This window comes from Ambystoma mexicanum, chromosome 9 (genome assembly GCF_040938575.1).
Source record: "Ambystoma mexicanum isolate Mex_15411 chromosome 9, UKY_AmexF1_1, whole genome shotgun sequence".
NCBI classification, from domain to species: domain Eukaryota; kingdom Metazoa; phylum Chordata; class Amphibia; order Caudata; family Ambystomatidae; genus Ambystoma; species Ambystoma mexicanum.
Window position 1 is genome coordinate 975,005,558 of NC_090931.1, and position 19,373 is coordinate 975,024,930.

Genomic DNA, 19,373 nt, shown 5'->3' on the forward strand with positions numbered 1-19,373 from the left:
CCCTTTTTGATAAGATAACTTCTGGTATTGTCCCCAACTCTTAGAGGATATCAAATATTATCCCTGTGTTTAAAAAGGGCCCTAAAATACTACCTGACAACTATCGTTTACTTGCCATGACGGATGCGCCCAGCAAAATATTTGCCACGCTTGTACTCAAAGAGATTAATCTCTGGGTGGCTAAAGGAAATATCTATAGCATTTCCCAGATGGGATTCAGAAAGGGATGCTCTACAAGTACGAACATCTTTGTTGTTAATACCCTGCTTGAAGAAGTTAAATTAAGGAATGATTTGCTATTATACATCCTGTAAAGAGATTAATATCCAAAGAGGAGTTAGACAGGGCTGTATGTTAGCACCTACCCTGTTTAATCTGATTTTTTGCAGATTTTCATAAGATTTTTGTGGTTAAGGACAATGCATTTCCAAAAACAGGAAATAAGAAACTGGGGTGGATCGGCTACACTGACAATATAATAATCATTATTATCAGTGAACATGTCTTGCAGTGTCCTGGCGCTATGTAAATATGCAGAAAACAATGGGTTAAAAATTAACCTAAGACTCAATTTATGGTGGTAGAACGGAATCGTGCTAATAGACAACATATGTATAGTCCACTAGGCCCCATTGAAAGAACAGACTATTTATTATAGGTATCTGGGCTAGGAACTGTTGTCTGAAAAAAAGAGAAATGTTGCAGCACAACAAAATAAAAAAGTGAAAGCATTATCCACCATGACCGCAATTACCATCTTCTCAAAAAATAAATACGGGTTATTCCCTGGTTGGTATACTCGATATCTACAAGCAAAAATTGGCTGCCTCTTTCCTCTATGGTTTGGAAACGTGTTATGTTGACTGGCGAGATTGGGCGGATCAACTGGAGGAGGCGATTTTGAGAAGAATCTTGGGGCTTAATAACTATACCCCCATTGAGGCAATAAGGCTAGAGCTAGGATTGATCGCCCTGGCCACTATGATTGAAATAAATAGAGGAAAGCTGTTTATTAAAACTACGTATGCCAATGAACAATCTATATTGTTGGTAATGAAAACTGCGATGATAGAAAGTAAAAATTATGCTTTGCAAACATTTAAAATAATGAATGAGAAGTTCTTTCATAAAATAGGCTGGTGCCCTAATTGGGATTCACTTCAGAGCGTATGTTAATATATCATGCGGTTATATAAAAAAAAAGGCTGACTATAGTGTTGCTCCATATTTAACAATAGTGCAATTTAGGTATATTGCACCACAAAGTTATTTGCCACTTGGCTTGCTTATGGCAACTTATTCTAAAGTACTTACATGGTGCCTCCAAGGATCAAAGACTGGTGCTACAGCTTGAAATGTCCTTTTCTGTGAAGTCACTTCTGCTGGTGCAATCCATGTGTACATTTGGAGGTTTGCCTGTATTTTGCCCTACAGCTCATGGACAGAGCCCTGCTAGATGAGTTTCCTGGCTCTGTAATGACCCTGCAGTGTGATTTTTTTTGTTATGTGTTAAAATCAGTGATTGAAGTGAGCAGAACGGCCTTGAGTGGTGTTCCACTACTAAGTTTTTTTGTGTGTTTACAATTCCTCTACTTTTTACGACCATATTCACCATTCTACACAGAGGATTTGTCCATTCATGTCCTTGTGCATGTGTAAAGTTTCAAAAGGAGCTTCAGTTACTAGTTACTTAGAGTATTGGAATGCCCCAGCCACAACACCTTGTCACATGTTGTACTATGCCTCCTCCCCTCCCCCCTGCCGAGACCACAGCCCCACTACTTATTTTGGTACACTTCTACCACTGGTTAAAATTCCATCTGCCACTAATGTTTCCAAAAAAGTAGATTGGGGCGGGGGTGGGGGTGGGCGGCTTGGGGGCGTGAATGAGACCTTATGGAATTGCGCACACTGCATTTTGGGGGGGGGGGGGAAGCAGCAGGACCTTTGTGACTACGCCTGGGCTGGCTCGCATACACACGCTGAACAGAATTCAGCAGCCCGGGCAGATTTCTTTCCAGAGCGGCCTGTGTGCAGCTCGCCCGGGCCTGGGACCGCAAGGCTCCTCCCCCGGGAACGGTCTCTTCTCTGTGCTTGCCTTGCGCCGAGGACTGGGCTGAAGAGGTGGGAGGGGCAAGAATCCGCGAGCGCCCCTCCCCCCTGGGTGCACAGCAACAGAAGTTTTGGCTGAAGATGGAGGGTTACAGGACTTTCCTGAGCCTGCTTGCTTGCAGCCTGCTGCTGGGCTTCCTCGGGGTACTCTTCGCCCTGGTCTGGGTGTTCCACTGGCGGGAAGGACTTAGCTGGGATGGGGGCCTGGCCGAATTCAACTGGCACCCCGTGCTCATGGTGGCTGGCTTCATCTTCATCCAGGGCATCGGTAGGTGCGCGCGCGGGCGGCAATAAACTCTGTGTGGGGGCAGTGGCAGAGCACCCGAGTCTCCACCGGGCATAGGGGCATGGAACACATGGCAGCATCTGGATATTATCAGGTGGGCTAGGGCTCCCGGCATGTACTGGCTACCCGGTGAAGGAGTGCCCCCACACCGGGCGATCAGCTGCTTACAGAGCCAGGAAACCATAAAAACAGTAAAGATGTGCTTCACGCGATGCCATTTCACGACCCAGCATAGTGGGCAAGGTTTCTGGTTGCATAATTCCGCGAGGGGGGTGGGGGCGTGGTGACTACGATAGTTGGCCGAAAACCGTCACAGCAGAGCCGAGGTGGCAATTTTCCACTTTGGTATCCCCAGCTCAGGATGTTTCGCAACTGTTTGCATTCCTCCAGCCCCTCCAAATCACTCTGGCATCTAGGGTTGCTCAGAAGAGACGATTGGTCCGCCCCCTTCTACTTCAGAGAAAGGCAAACCTGTCCCAATTTCATATCCACGCCTAGGGTTTTTGTACATTTAAAGAGCACAAAGTGATAGTAATATGACGACTGATCCAAGGACAACTGCGAAACTTTAGAGTGGTGCGGGGAAGGGTTTCAGTTAATGATTACAACTGGCATTGCTCCCATCAACCCAGGTGTACTCGCAAACATTTTCTAGGTGTGTGGGGAGGGTGGAGGGCGAACCTTTGGTTTGGTCTTTTCCCCAGAGGGGCACATTGATTTCTGGTTCTGGCACGCCAAAAAAATGAAGATTTGTCTTAATGGCAGTGGGATTTGCAAGTCCCCCAAAATGATGGGTTATTAAAATCCTATTGAGGCAGTAACATTGATAGAACATGCAATTATTTATATATCACTTCACACCATGCTGGTAACGTTAGGAGATTTACTGAAAGGCGGGACGTCCTGTTTCATGTATTGCATGTTTCATGTATTGCATGTATGTGCAATAAAGGAGCATACCACTAACCTGTGCACACAGGGGTCATCTGATTATTTTATGCATTACCTGTGAAGGTGGACATCAGAGATGCCCGCTTTTTCACCACCTTACAATGTCCTGATTTTAGGAACTGTTTTTCCCTAATTGAAGAGAAAGGTACACACATTTTAAATACAAGATAGTCGGTTTTACACCCACATCTTCGTTGGAGGGAAACATTGGAGATATTCCAAGGCGCCATTGCGCTAATACAGTAGTGTTTACAAGGGACTAATGCCAGGGAAATGTCTCCCAGGCCTGTAATATGAGGTGTGCTAAAAATGGCGACATTTCCGTTACCGCCGCAGTAATGAGACGCCAGGAGGAAGGGTTTGGTGGTTCTATAAGAACGTTTGCTCAAAGTAGTGCCAAACGGTGCATTTTAAAGCACATTCGGTATATGTGATTTTACAGAAGTAAAATTCAGAGTGGTTAGTTTTACAGAAGGAACACATACCGAAATATTTGTTTTTAAAGCCCCCGTTTTTCCTACCCTTTCAACCTCGCCCCCACCCATTTTAACCCTTTACCCCACTACCATGCATATATATTTATAACATTTTCGGTATTTTTTACTTCGGTAAAACGTACCACTCTCCTTTTTTTCGGTAAAATGACTGGATACCCATCCGACAGGTGACATTAGTAAGTCAAGAAAGGATGCAAAGCAAAATGTACACGGCGCTCTGAGGGGTGCGGGGGGAGAGCTTCTATGTGGAGTAATGAAGACAAACAGCAGCAATGCCATGTCATGCATTCTAAAGCACCCTGGGCCTGTAACACTGACCACACATTTTATGGCCTTTAAAAAAGGAATCCACAGGAGTTGGGAGAACTTCACCACAACACTTTTATATAACTAGCTTAATTGAATACATTGTGCCAGTACCATCGGTATGAAGGGTATCCCGTGGTTTTATATATATAGGGCTGTGGGTTAAGGGCTTAAAAGGGGAGGAGTTTGGGGCATTGGCGGACCCACACAAATTAAAACAAAAAATCGAAGAAACATTTCAAAGTAATGACTTGGAAGTAAATTACCACAAAGTGATAACCGATAAGAAGTATTCCCTCCTCGTCACAAGCCTTAATCTGACATGAGTCCTCACCCTCGTAGAGTAAGGACTGTGAAGCAGAAGGCCTGGATTTGGAGTAATGAAGATTACCAGTACTTAATTGGGTTATTAACTGCCATTGGGTGACTTTACTGAGTCATTTGAGAGAAACATGCTGGTTCCTAATCTTTAAAAGGACACTGAAGACTCATCTCTTTGCATCTTATTACAATGCATAAACCCTTAACTCTCACTCACTGGACCCAGAGGTGCAACTGCATAGTGCCAAGCGGCCACTTGTGGCGAAAGAGCACTGTACCAAACTCGGCACACGACAAAACCCAACATTTTAACCTGTGCTTGAAATATAATGCCTGCAACTGTGCATGAGAGCGCTGCACCTTACGCATTGTGAGGATAATTATAATTGTTATTTTATAATGTGCTTAATACCGAAGAGGTCTCTAAGCGCGGACCCAGGATTCAAGCCTGTGTTGCTCTGCGTCATCTTGCTTCCAAGACAAGCAAGTTGGCACTGAGCTATACTACCCGTGAGTATACCTCGCAGAATGCATTGACTGGTATTACTGAGGCATTGAGGCTGCCCTTAGCAGGTGATGTCAGCAACTGGATGTGGGGGGTTGAACTTCCCATTTGGTGACAACACCAGGCATAGGCGGCCTTACCTGGCATTGGATAGGGTTACTCGCGTATAGTAGCCACCTCGGATGGCTTTATCAATATTCATCTTTCTCTCTGATGGGCTCCTTTTTTTAATATTCTTTTAGTTGCTCCCACCCATCACTCCATGACGGGGGCAGAACAGGTCTAGTATCCAAATGAAGATTTGACAACCAGGCGCCGCTTTTAGCTCCTGCTCAGCTGGCATCACTCAATAAGAGGGCGGTGTGTATGGGGGGCGAGGAGGTAGTACATAGTGAGACATTCACGTCCTTGCATGATGGAGATTATTAACGTTCCACACTGATCCATTGTCCTTTAGAGGTTTTATAGATGCAGGGGTTGACATTCGGATTCAAGAGCCAGGAGCTGAAAGTAGCTCATAGTGTCGAGGATTTCCTTCTGACCTAGGAGCTGATAAAGTCTCTAATGTTTTCTTAGGATACTGCACATATAATGAATGAGTTGAAAGAATCTGCAAAAGAGGATACTGCTCAGAAAAAAAGCTTTATAGCTCTAGGCCGTCACTCTGTATCCAATCTGGAGTGCTTGAAAGATGGCGAAACTTTTGCTTTTATTTACAATCTGTGATCAAAGTACCTATACATACATGCCCCCTTTTCTCTATGTTCTGTCTTGCACTCTGTTGCATGCACTACGCGCCCCCTTTTTCTCTGTTCTGTCTTGCACTCTGTTGCATGCACTACGCGCCCCCTTTTTCTCTGTTCTGTCTTGCACTCTGTTGCATGCGCTACACGCCCCCTTTTCTGTGTGTTCAGTCTTGCATTCTGTTGCATGCGCTACACGCCCCCTTTTCTGTGTTCAGTCTTGCATTCTGTTGCATGCGCTACACGCCCCCTTTTCTGTGTGTGCAGTCTTGCATTCTGTTGCATGCGCTACACGCCCCCTTTTCTGTGTGTGCAGTCTTGAATTGTGTTGCATGCGCAACACGCCCCCTTTTCTGTGTGTTCAGTCTTGCATTCTGTTGCATGCGCTACACGCCCCTTTTTATGTGTGTTCAGTCTTGCATTCTGTTGCATGCACTATGCGCCCCTTTTCTCTGTGTTCGGTCTTGCACTCTGTTGCATGCACTATGCGCCCCCTTTTTTCTGTCTTCGGTCTTGCACTCTGTTGCATGCACTACGCGCCCCCTTTTTTCTGTGTTCTGTCTTGCACTCTGTTGCATGCACTACGCGCCCCCTTTTTCTCTGTTCTGTCTTGCACTCTGTTGCATGCGCTACACGCCCCCTTTTCTGTGTGTTCAGTCTTGCATTCTGTTGCATGCGCTACACGCCCCCTTTTCTGTGTTCAGTCTTGCATTCTGTTGCATGCGCTACACGCCCCCTTTTCTGTGTTCAGTCTTGCATTCTGTTGCATGCGCTACACGCCCCCTTTTCTGTGTGTGCAGTCTTGAATTGTGTTGCATGCGCAACACGCCCCCTTTTCTGTGTGTTCAGTCTTGCATTCTGTTGCATGCGCTACACGCCCCTTTTTCTGTGTTCAGTCTTGCATTCTGTTGCATGCACTATGCGCCCCTTTTCTCTGTGTTCGGTCTTGCACTCTGTTGCATGCACTATGCGCCCCCTTTTTTCTGTCTTCGGTCTTGCACTCTGTTGCATGCACTACGCGCCCCCTTTTTCTGTGTTCTGTCTTGCACTCTGTTGCATGCACTACGCGCCCCCTTTTTTCTGTCTTCGGTCTTGCACTCTGTTGCATGCACTACGCGCCCCCTTTTTTCTGTGTTCTGTCTTGCACTCTGTTGCATGCACTACGCGCCCCCTTTTTTCTGTGTTCGGTCTTGCACTCTGTTGCATGCACTACGCGCCCCCTTTTTTCTGTGTTCGGTCTTGCACTCTGTCTCTATGGCAAGGGCCATCGCAGGCATGGTTTGTAACTTGCATTGTCTGCAACTGATGGTGCGTTACGATAATGTAAAAGCCCATGTACACTGGTACTTTTTGTCGTCTCCTTTATCCATTTTGGGTTATAGCTTGCAACAAACTTTAACACAGAAACGGAACGGGGCTTCTTAAAGTTATTACTTGACGTGGCTTGTGTATCAGGTGTTCATGATTTAGATTTAAAGCTTAAGAAAGTATTTCAAGGAAAGATGGTATCCAATGAAGATGTTGCCAACTAAAATATAATCTGTGAAAAAGTCGTGGTGAAAATACCTTTGCTGTGAAAAAATACAGATGTAATGTAACCAAAAATGCAGTGCTGTTCTGGTTGATGAGGGTGTGTGGAGTGCTGGTGATGTTGGTTAGGGGCTGTAGGGGGTAGGGGTTCTGGAAAGGCTAGTGTTAAAAGAGTAAAGGTTTGAGGTTGAGTTTAAAAAGGCTAAGGGTCACATTCAGGCAAGGGTTTGGGTTAAGGAATTTGTAGAGGGTTGGACTTAAGTCCACTGTTCATTTCCTTTTTATTTGGCCTTTTGTATCGTGTCACATCCACATCAGATGCGTTGGAGCACTGAACTGTTACGTCAAGCCCGAACGTTGGTGTAGATAATGGTTGCAGTTAGTGTTCGAGTAAGGTTTCGAGATGGGGAGATGGTGTGGGGGGGGGGGGGGGCTTGGTGATCGCCGGGCTTTATTAGGTGTTTGGGCCGTTGTTAGTTACAGGACAGCCTTTTGAGTGTTTAAAAGTAGCTGTTTTGGCGACACCAAGCAACCTTCAACCAGCAGCATTTTCACACTTTAAAATTACTTGTACAGAATGACTACATTTTAGTAGCTGCTTTTTGCCGGCTACCTTTTCACATGGCGTTTTTAATGGTTACGTTGTCGCAGAGAACCAAAGCAATGTTATTAGACCTTCTAATAGAAAGGCTGTACAAGAAATATCGCTACGGACGCTGCTTTCCTGTCAGGAAAGCCGTGGAACTGGCTCAGCTTTCAAAAGCAGGGCTGAAGGAAAGGCTTTTTCTTTAATTGTAAGCACATTTTAAAAAGCCAAGTGTCACGCATTTGCAAGTGCTGTTTCTACAATTGATGCAGTCTTTTGATGCGTGATGTTCCTCGGGAAGGGTTCTTTCTGTTGGCATGTCTCCTCTGTTTGTTAGAAGTAACCTTTGTATTAGCTCATGGGTGAGGCTGACGGGAGTGATTTATACAGGCTCCCAGGATGCCAATTCAGCAGGCTTGAAACCAGGCCTACCCATGGGCTTTCCAAGAGATTACCAGGAGCGCTCTTATCTCTCTAAACCAGGAGCTAAAGGGCGCTCAGCAATTGTGGTCCCTGTATGTCTTCTAATTATTTTTTATTTAAAACATAGCTTGAACCAACATCTACAAGGAGCCAAGGAGCTAAATAACTCCCATCAATTTCGAGCCCTCACAAGTTATTTATGGCCTACTGCCTTTACCCTTTGGTCCAGTTGATCGTACAATGCATATTCTTCAAAGGTCCTGCAAAAGTGATGACCTGTGGAGGCAATCCCCTTATTACCTCCCCCGCTGCTGTGCTTGGTGTGTCAAAGCCAGAGCAGAGAGAAGGGTAAGAGGGGCAACAGCCAATGGTCTGAGGGCTACAAGTAATGGTCTTAGGGCTACTGCCACTGTATAAGAAGTATCTTTGCTCCAGACAGACCCAGGGACTCCATGGTGTTGTTGGGAAGTTCAGATTGCTAAACCGTCCTGAAATATAGCTTTAACTGGAGCGCAGCTGGAGATCCAGCAACACTTTAATCATGACAGGGTCAACCTTTCCCTCCCTAACCTGCATCCCCCTTCCTGTAATCCACTGTACCCCGCCTAAACACGTTAAACATTATATTTACAACATGTTCAGGACAATGAACCATTCCCATGGGCAGTGCAAATTGCATCCGTCAGATTTAGACTACCCATAACATACCAACAAGGTTCCATTATGATCCAGTTCTTCAAGTTGTACATCTACACATCTGCACGTATTCATGTTCAAAACCATTAAGCAAATGTTGGGATAAATACCAGGTATGTCAGAGGTCGTCAGGGGTTTTGTCCAACTCGTAAGGGCCCAGCAGCCCTTTCCCCAGAGTGAACGGAGGACTCCGCCAAGGGCAAAATAGAACTCTGGTTTACCAGCAGGGATCATGCAAGACAATGACAATTCTCCAGTACATCTCAATTTTCCATGGTGTGTTTCCTAGTTTTGATGCTACATGTCATCACCAGGGCCCGTCCCCAAAAACCTATCCCCACTCCTGATTGGGTACTGAGAGTAGTAACACATATAGCTGTCCACTGTAGAGGTTATTCTACTGATCCTCACATGTCAGGTAGCTGACCTGCCCCGTCCCCAAAAATGATCTATTGTTGCAGAGGTGTAGACTTTCCATTGGCCCTTGCCATCCACCCCTGGGTTTCTGTCGCATGATCGGGTGGATCTGGTATCCCTAGGCCTGGGACCCAGTTCGGTTCTCCGCCCCCTGTGCATCTCTTCAAGGTGATGTGAAATGACTAGGGGCCTCATACTGACCCTGGCACTCCCGTAATGAAGGGTGCCGGTATGGGACCGGCACCGTTCATTACGGGACGCCCTATTACGAGGGCGTTATTAGCTCCCTCCCCATTCCCATTGAGCCCTATGGGGGCTCAAATGGGAATGGGGATGGGTTTTTTCAATGAGGAATTACCGGGTCCTCCAAGGTTGGAAAGGCCTGGTTATTCCTCATTGAAGGAACCCACACCTGAAACCCGGTATGGAGGCCCTATGTGTCTGAATTGTATCTGGTAGTTTTGCCTGTGAGAGTGCGTTTCCATGTTGTAACACTTGTTTCACTCCTCGCCTGGGTTGCAGAGAACGGCTCGTCTTCCCACCATGGGTGAATGCCCATTGTCTAGTTTGGCTGCATCACGTGGTTGTGGACCAAATAATTGAGCTCTTGGGTCTACATTTATGAGGATTTATTCAATTTTCCTGCAGCTGGTCCCTTTTGACATCTGGAGCTTGGAATGTGACTGTTTATCTCTGACCTTGGCTGTGAGCTTGGTCTGTGCTTCGTGCAGCCTGAACCTGCTCCTCTTGTCTGGTGTTCTGTGGCTTTGGGGCATTCTGTAATTTTCCTTAGACTTATAATGTGATTTCTACATGCTCCTACTGTGCTATGTTACCTATAAATTAGTCGTACGTGCTCCTACCAGGCTCCGTATATACTCCTGTAGTTCCATAGGGTTATTTGCCATAAGCATCTGCAAGCTTGCCCAGGATCTCTTGTTGCCTTCGTATCTGTGTTTGGCTAATGAGAAAAATAATAAAAGCTTTGACAGTATGTATCCGTCATCTATCTATAGAACTGTGTAAGCATGTTCTTTGTGTCTGCAAATGTGTGTTCGTGCATTCCGGTGCTGGGCTGCGAGTGTGCTTCGTGACTAACGCTGCTATGTCGTGGTGTGACTAGTGACGTCAGCCTAGTGGCTTCTTGGCGCTTAATCGATGCAGTCCATTACAGTGTTTGGGTCCACGATCTCCATCGGGATCTCTGGTTCTGGAAGGATCTGTACTGGATAAGATTGGAATGGCTGTCTGAGGGGACACCTTCCTGCATACGTGTCAGCCAGTGGTGCACTTGGAGTCCGTCCGAAAAAGAATGAATGACTTTGAGCGTGCCTGGCTCTTCGGCCTGTCATGTTCATGGGGGTGAGGAGAGGCATTCCTGGGACCCTCTCTTCACGACTATTTGGCATATTTGACCAAAATACCTTCAACTATCCCTCCGTAAATACCTCCCTTCGCTCCTCTACCTCTAACTCCTTCGGGTCAGCCGTTTTTCTAAGAAACGTGCAGGGGGCAGATCTGTCTTTGGCCGGGGCCTCTCTTTGGAACGGCCTCCTTTCCACCCTGAAACTTGAGGAAAACCATCTATGGTTCTGGAAGCTCCTTAAGACCTTCCTCTTCATCTGCCTTTGCCACTCTACTCCCCTGTTGATCTGCTTTCTCTTTTCGGCACTGCCTCACCTGCCAACGGGGCCCTTTCTGGCACAATTACCTGCCCACCCGGACACCCTCCGGCACTGCCTCCCGGCCATCCCTGCACTGGGGCCTGTTGTCTGTACCCTTACAGCACCCCCCCCCCCCCACTCCTCTTCTGCACTTATCAGATGTTACCCAATCTGACTTGCCCTGCACTTTACCCTTCACTGGCTGCACTACTACTGCTCTTGATCATCTTTATTTATTCATTTATGTATCCACTATCTTTTTTTTCCTTTGCCTTGCACTTCTCATTCCCCCCTCCCTTTCTCCTTTGCACTTTCCCTTTCCCATGCACTTGCGCGTTCTCAGTGACACTGGGCCTAGTAAGATCGTTTGTTTTCGTTTTCTCCCCTGCCCCCCTCCCTTTGCCTGGTCGCGCTCTGAAACACCTGTGTATGAGCACGATATAAATAAAATATCATATAGCAGTCATCACCTCAGTTATATCTATGTAACCCTCTCTCTTAAATTGCTGGGTTTATTACAGGCCACAAAATGTGCACTTACACTAGCCGTTGGTGAGTGATAATTGTCTCTTGAAGAGTAGGAAATAGTGTGCTATGTGGAGAACTGAGGGGGTGGGGACATTTAATGCAACTTGACATTTTTACTCAATATGAATAGTATTGAAATCAAGCATGTACATGGTGCAGCCCAAGCTCCCCTAGGCGGCACCAACACGAGTCAGTCCCTGCAACGCGAGCAACTTTTCAAACATAAATGAGGAGTTACACTTTATGCTCAGAGATTAGCCCTGACCTCATCTGGTAGGGTTGTGCTGCTGGTGACCTGCCCGGAGTCGAACAGGCCACTGCTTCACGGGCGCCAACTGCTGCACCTGAATGATCTTGCTTGTGACTATTCACTGCCGCAGCCTGTGGCTCTGTGTTCGCGGGAGCACCGTTGCTTGCCCTACGTCCTGTAGCTTTACCAGCACCTTTCTCCTCATGTGGCCTGGGACTCCCGGTGTCTTCCTGGTTATGCTGCTGACAGACCTGGGGTGCGCTGCTAACACAGCCTGGAACTGCTGACAGACCTGGGGTGCGCTGCTAACACAGCCTGGAACTGCTGACAGACCTGGGGTGCCCTGCTAATGCAGGTTGGAACTGGACTGCACCCAGCCATCCTGCACACATGGCCCGGGACAAAAGAACTTCCTGGCCATCTCCCACAGCCAATCGGGCACCTGTCACCACTGCTGCCACCCTCAAGCTCTTCCACCCAAACCCACAAGAGTCAACAAATTTAAAAGGGACAGTGCCTCAGGCTGCGTGCCTAAAAGTAAGAACTTTTTGTATAACAACTTCTTAAAGTGGGCAGTTAGTTATTCCATTTAGATATATATGTCGGGGTAGTTTGGGTTGTAAAAATCTCTAAGACTCGTGGTGGCAAAATTAAATTGGGTCATCTATTTGGGTGCTTCTCTGCCTCTCTCGTGTTAGCTGAGCCATCCGTGGCGGCCATGTTAATCCGTGCCTCATTTCCTGTAAATGCATTGTCCCATGTCATTGTGCACATTTCCTAACTGAAATGTACTCTAGGTACGCTGCTAGATGTGCCTCGCTTCTTCATCAGCTGCTTCTGAAATAGCGCCTGTTTGGTAAAAGCAAGCGTGTTTTAGATCGCCACCTCACCGGGCAGGACGGCGTCAGGTAGAATTTATCAACATTAGGCAGACGGGCACTGCGTGAGCCATGTGAGAACTGTAGTGGTAGTGAAAACTGCAGACTCGGTAGACATGTATCTGAAAATGTCTACAGCTTGTTGCAAAGGTTACTCACCAAGGTGTGAGAACTCTACCAATGCCTGTAGGTTGTATTATGAGAATCATGTAGTTCACACGGAAACCACAAGAAACATTGTATATTGTTGCCACTGTACATTGCATGTACCGCAAGAACAGAAATCATGTGACTCCAACCGAGCCTCTCAATTCTAACTCTACAAAGAGGTCAGCATGTGCCGAACCGACTCTTCCAGCCCCAGAACATAGTATTTCTTGCCACTGACAAAAGATGGCACAGACTGGGTTGCGCGATAAACCATACCTTGTCTCCTCTGGTGAGAATGGGTTCTAGTATGTCTAGTGAAGTGCCGCTTCTCCTATACTCAAGACCTACCTAGGCAATTCCCTCAGGAAGGCACATTTGATCTAGATGAGATTCTAGTGCTGTGAAAAGCACTTGAAGAGAAAGGAGCACATGTGCTCCAGCAACAGTCAGATAGTTATCTAGATTGGCTCTCCGAAACCATGAAAAGAAAGTCGGAATCAAAAACACAGCACTCAAAGACACACAGGAAAAGCTACAGGAACCAGTTTAGACACTGGAGACTCAGAATGCCAACTCCCAAGTGCCTTAGCACAAGTCTGGTTATAGGTGTCTACACCCAGTTATCCAAGGGGCACCCCAACAAAAGAATTGCTCAAGGACATTCTTGACTCCTGTAACCATGCATTCCTGCATCTGGCTCTGAATCCCTCGCAGGGAAAGCTGCCTGTCTCTTCCTAAGCTCCCAGCCCACAACTGAGCAGACACAGCCAGATCTCAGCCCGATTCGACCCTGAACGAACCGTCCTCTAATAACCAATCCACCCCAATACAATCACTTACTAGCCCATCCTAATCGCCCTCAGTCCCGGACACTTTCCAGGCCCAAGTATGTCCAAAGACACTTCCCTAACCTTCGAAGGCTTCCCTGGCTCTCCCACACCGAGCAACATTGTAGCATTCCCTTTTTTAAGACGGCTCCACGTAGGAGGGAAACAGTAGGAGGGAAACAGTAGTTATCGTGTACAACCAGTGGAGCGCAACTGACTTGTTTACTATTATTCAGAATTTCCCTAAGATTCAAGAGGATCCCATTTAAATTTCAAGAAGAACTACTGCAAGTCATAATTGACTGCTATAGATCCACCTGCACAAAGCTTAACCAATTGCTGAGAGCTGCAGATGCCTTTGCCCTGCTTAAGCAACAAAGTAACTAGCCAGTTGAAGAACCCGCCACTAATGGGTTAAAGACTTTTACTGATAGATTAGTACAGTCGTTCTTTGAAATCTGCCCCGGGAATACCGATTGGTCTAAAATAAACGCGTGCAAACAAGCAAAGGGTGAAAATCCTGTGGTCTATCTGGAACAGCTGAAACAATGTTTTGAACAATATTCAGGAATCTTGGATGCTACTGTTGTCACCCTGCAAGCTCCAGTATCACCGTTTATGGGTTTGCAGCTGATGGTTAAAGTCGATCTTGATTATTAGAATTTGACTGAGGTTTTGTTGGCTGTGCAGCACTTTTATGAGGGAGCGCAAAAAACAGAGTAATGAAGCAAAGCTTATGGTGCTGTTCATTTAGCAGCTGTAGCCCTTTCAAGGAATAGTAGGCTTCAAACCTGCTTCTGGGGGTCGCGAAGAGGAAGGGGAGGAGGCCCCTCCCTGCAGGCAGATCATGAGAACAGTGGTGAAAGACCTGTTGGGAATGTGTATAATGATCAATGTAATTATTGTAAAGAATTTGGTCACTGGAAAGCCGAATGTGTGAACAGACCTCAGCTTGGTGGATGAGGTTGTCAGCCCACAGCACCTGTCAGTCCGACTTTCCAACCTCCTCCATCATTCTTCAATATTTATTAAGCCAGCCAAGGGGTCAATGGCATAGTGTGGTTTTTTTTTATTTTTTTTTTTATTATTTTTATTTTTTTAAACCTTTTTTTAAATTGAGTTTTTCATAGTAAAACAATTTATCATAACAGTGCCATAGTACACATTCCAGAACCACAATGCTCGTTCTTCCCAAAACAAAAGCAAATCTAGCAGTTCTCCAAAACCTACCCTTCCGATCCCACTGATGCGTATCTTCCCATGTGTGAGTGGTATGTAGACACCCGTTATCCCACTGCCCAGCCCCTATTCCTATAAGTTATCTCTTCAATGCTGCGATAGTACACCATACCTTTCTTCCAGATCCCAACCGTGGGCATATCCCAGAATCCCATTCCACTGCTAAATCCCTACAACCACTGTCGAAGCAATATAGATCAATTTTTCTTCCCACTCATTACCATTGCATTCCCCGCTAATATGCAGTAACAAAACTTTGGGGTCTTTGGGAACTCTGTGGCCTAGTATCCTCGTAAGTTTGCAAAGAACCTTGTCCCATAGGTCTGAGATGGTCCATGAAATTGTTGGTTCGCTCATTCCACTTAAACTTGCTGCTCTCTATGTAGATTGGGATTATGTCGGAAGCGGCTGATTCACTAAATCCCTGAAGTGCTCACGAGAACAGTGCGTACAGTGCGGCTTGACACAAGCGTCTCTCTGACCCTAAGGTCCCTTCCTCTACTGCAGGCTCAGCAAACAGTCAGGCAGCAGCAGCTCGCGCACTTACGCACTTAAGTCCCCGTTCACCTGTTCACTAGGAGCCAGAAATCAGGTGGCGGACCTGGGAGCAACCTGGGAGTGAGCCCGAGCGGAGCGCCATCGCGGGGGGCTGTCACCGCCAGAAAAGAAGTCTACCAGTCTGCCACTCCACCACTCCGCCTTTCTGGTAAGCAGTGCTCCCCTCACCCGCCGTGCCAAATTATTCAACAAAGAAAAAAAAGTTCTTTGGAGCGTGACTTGGGGTCATCGTCTGGATGTTCTTGCGGGGGGTTGCCAGTTCGCCACGCTGGGTTTCCTAACAGCCGGCTGTAACGAAAGCCGGCACTAGCTGCAGGCCTTCCCTCATATTAAGCGCAGCAAAAAAGTTTCATTTGCTTTTTATCATTGGCACCAGGCATACCGCTCGGAGACTGTGGGGTAGACAACCCTTTGATCTGATTTGCCGTCATTCTCTTACTGGAGCTTTCAGGAAGCACTGCGACAGGCTTTGCATGCCTGCTCGTATGTTTGGTTTAATCTAGTGAGGAACCTCTGTCTCGGAGACTGTGGGGTTTAATAACCCTTTGATCCGTTTCGCCAGGACTCCTCCCTATTGCACCAAGCCTAAAGCATAAAGCCTAAAGCTCAGTATATTTATTAAACAGGGAAAGCTACCAGAACTGCAGAAACTGAGCAAGGCTAGTATACGACAGTGCTGGGCTGCCTACCTCGTAAATAAACCAGGATCATTTATACGTTAGGAAAGACATCTCCAATATATTCTTATAAAGACAGTAGAACTCTGCAACACACGTCAACTTCTCACTGCTCTAATAGGCCTTTTTACTAAGGTTCTGAAAACCAAGCATGCTCCCTAGTTACAATCTAAGAAGTGGCCCAGGAATAGATGAACCGAGAGTCCCTGGTTGGGAGGACTCTCTTGTTGGCATATCCTGCAGGCCAGAGCTCCAGCAACAATTGCATCTGCAACAAAGCGCGCCGGCTGGAAAAACTATTTCTACTCCAGCTCAATTGGACACCGTAGATAAAGATTCTACATTTGACACAGGCTCAGGAGAAGAGACATCCTTGCAGGATGGCCAGGGGGTAGCCATCAAAGACTTTACCCTCACAGCGACAACCATGAAGGGTTCAATTAAACACTATTTTACCTGTAAAAGGCATGGGAGGCTGACTAATTTGCACTCAAGTCTGGCAATTGGACAGAGGCATACCAATGGAGGGGATAAAAACGAGCAAGTACCTTCAGCATTGGATCCTCCCTCTAGGTTGATGCTATCACCGATCTCCCCAAACAATACCCATAATCCTAAATCAAGCCAGAATACGACAGAACAACAAAGAAGAAATTCACCATTTCCCATGCCTATTGGCCACCAAAGAGATAGGGATTTTAGTCCCCCCCCCCCCGTAAGGGAGACGCGAACATCCCTGGCGAGCGAAGCAACACTGGTTGGCCTAAATTTCGTTCTTAACTCTCTTGTCAAAGCGTTTGAAAATATCAAAGGTGACATACAGACTCACACGGGTAGCCTAATGGAAATGTCTAAAGACATAGTTCAGTTTGACTCAACAATAGTGGCCCTGAAAAACGTAATCAATAATACAGTTTCATCAGCTTTACAGTCCATCACACATGCTATGACATTACAAAAAGAAGAGACACAACATCTAAAAGACGCATTAATGGACTTAAAAACAGAAAGTTCAGAAGTCAAACATCTATTTACAGACTTTTCTCAACAAAAAACAAATGATCAAATTACGATACAGGAAAAACAATTAACAGGAGCCTCGTGAGAGGTCAACATACCTCTTCCATCTTTAACAACTGACTACCCCACAACATTTGAGCATACTCCTCTCTCCCAGTCAATCCTGGATGAATTCTGCTGTTTGGCCCAGTTGGCGGACACTATTCCTGAAAGCATATCCTCTATTCCAGAGGAACCTTCCATCCAACAAGGGTACGAAGAGATGGTAGAGTGGAGGAATGTAAGGATGGCTTGCAACAAACTTAGAAGCGCAGGAGAAAACTGAGAAAAAAGAAGAGGGGAAGAAAGCATAAAGTATCCGAGCCACTGAACCCCGAAGGGAAAAAGTTAAAAAATAGAAAGATCGAAAATCTGGGGAATAGTAAGACGAAAAAGCCTTAACTAACCCAGTGGCAAATTCTAAAATCCAGGAGAAGAAAGGAAAGGACAGTCAGACATCTACAGATAGCCAATCTGGCCGCAAAAGTCAAAACAGGAAAAAAGAAAGGTCTCTAAGGAGAAACATTCACCGTTAAGCAAAGAATTAAAAATCCTATCAATAACTACAGACATACAAACTGATCTACCATCAAAAACCCCAAAAAGGGGAGTAATCAAGTCCCGGAAGCTGGGACTATGACATCAAATGGAGGGAAACAAATGAAGTAGGCGCCGATCTTTCTTAAAAAAAAAAAAAAAAAGAAAAGAAAAAAAAAAATTCTTCAAAAGTCTCATCTCAAATTCAAGAACCAACTCTAAAAATTGCACCTATTTTTTGTAAGCCACAAAAAAAATCTCCAACACACCCACAGAGCCTTGCTCAATAGAAGACACCCAAGCAAGACCAGCAGTGGCTTTTACAGAAGTCAAAACCGTACCTCCTCCATCAGCGCTGATTAGTGCAGTGGGCCAGAAATTAGAGATCCATAGACGGGAGGAAACACTAACCAATTTAAAAGATCACAAAGACCCGATAGCATACAGGAGGAACAGGTATCTTTCGCCATTCCAAAGTTATGGTTCAGTTGCAAAAAAACAAATTCAACCCAAAATTTTTGAATAGAGGAGAGATACTGTCAATAATCAAAAGTTCCACCTCTATACCTCTTTTCGATGAGAGATATAGAATATACTAAGTTCCCTAATGGCCGAGGTGGGGTTGACCTCGAGAGCGGGGGACAGAGCAATTGTTATCGCAGCAGACCTCTTGGGAAAACACAGATTGCTGATGAATGCATCCCTACCAGGGGCAAATGAGGAACAAGATAAAGCACCTACTCCTAAGGGAAAGGCAGCTCAGGGAAATGGCGGTCGTCTGCAGGGAGGTCCAAACCCCCCTCCAAAAAGTGGCTCAGATCACACTGTCCTACTATCTTTGATTCCAGAAATTATCACACAAATCTGCTCAAAGCTAGGTACAGGCCAGACTATACTTTAGCAAGGACCAGATTAAAATAACAAGCTGGAATACGAGGGGATCCAGTACTTTCAGAAATGCGAAGACCAAATCGGAAGTATTTGGGGGAAATGACTAGATCCTTTTCCCAGAAACCTGGTTAATGCATGCACCAGAACTAGAAGGCTTTACAATGGTGAGTCAAGCAGCAACAACAACGGGGATGGGCAGACCAAAAGGGGGGCTCCTTATGGCCTGTAGATCAGATTGTTTTCAAACAAGTCCAAAGAATACCAAGCAACCAGGATGGCATCCTAGCTGCAGAATTGGAGGCACCATCAACTACTGGCATGAAAGAACTGCTGGTGATCAACCTATATTGGAACCCTGCATGTACAGAACTATCGGTCTACCAATATTCCTTGAGTGAACTTCTCACATATATCAAAGCCACTTATCCGGACTCATTTTGGTCGCAGGGGATCTAAATTCTCAGTGTGTTGCATACAATCCAGGCAGTCATTTGTACAAAGTAAGAACAATAAGTGCAAATGGCAAAAAATGGTGCTCTTTCTTTAAAGAATGGGACTTAAGGTTCCTGAATGGCAATATAGAGGGAGATGTGCCGCCAGTATACACCTGGTCACACGGGAACATCAGATCCACCCTGGATTACATTGTCGTATCTCCCAGTTTATTCCATCTGTGCGATGAGCTAGTAGGGGGTGATTCCAATTCCAGTGATGACCGAAAGCTACAGGCTTCATTCTGCTG

At 46.0% G+C, this 19,373-nt stretch overlaps 1 protein-coding gene across 2 annotated transcripts in view; it reads left to right on the top strand.

The window, feature by feature from the left end:
- Window positions 1–2,099: 2,099 nt before the first annotated feature.
- Window positions 2,100–19,373, top strand: part of CYBRD1 (cytochrome b reductase 1) — a 265,585-nt gene continuing 248,311 nt past the window's right edge. Inside the window, exon 1 of one of the 2 annotated variants that reach the window (XM_069616198.1) lies at window positions 2,100–2,380. In XM_069616198.1, the coding sequence (XP_069472299.1) occupies window positions 2,194–2,380 (187 nt within the window). In that variant the 5' untranslated portion in view covers window positions 2,100–2,193. The remainder of the gene's footprint in view (window positions 2,381–19,373) is intronic. The other variant, XM_069616197.1, reaches the window with a different exon arrangement.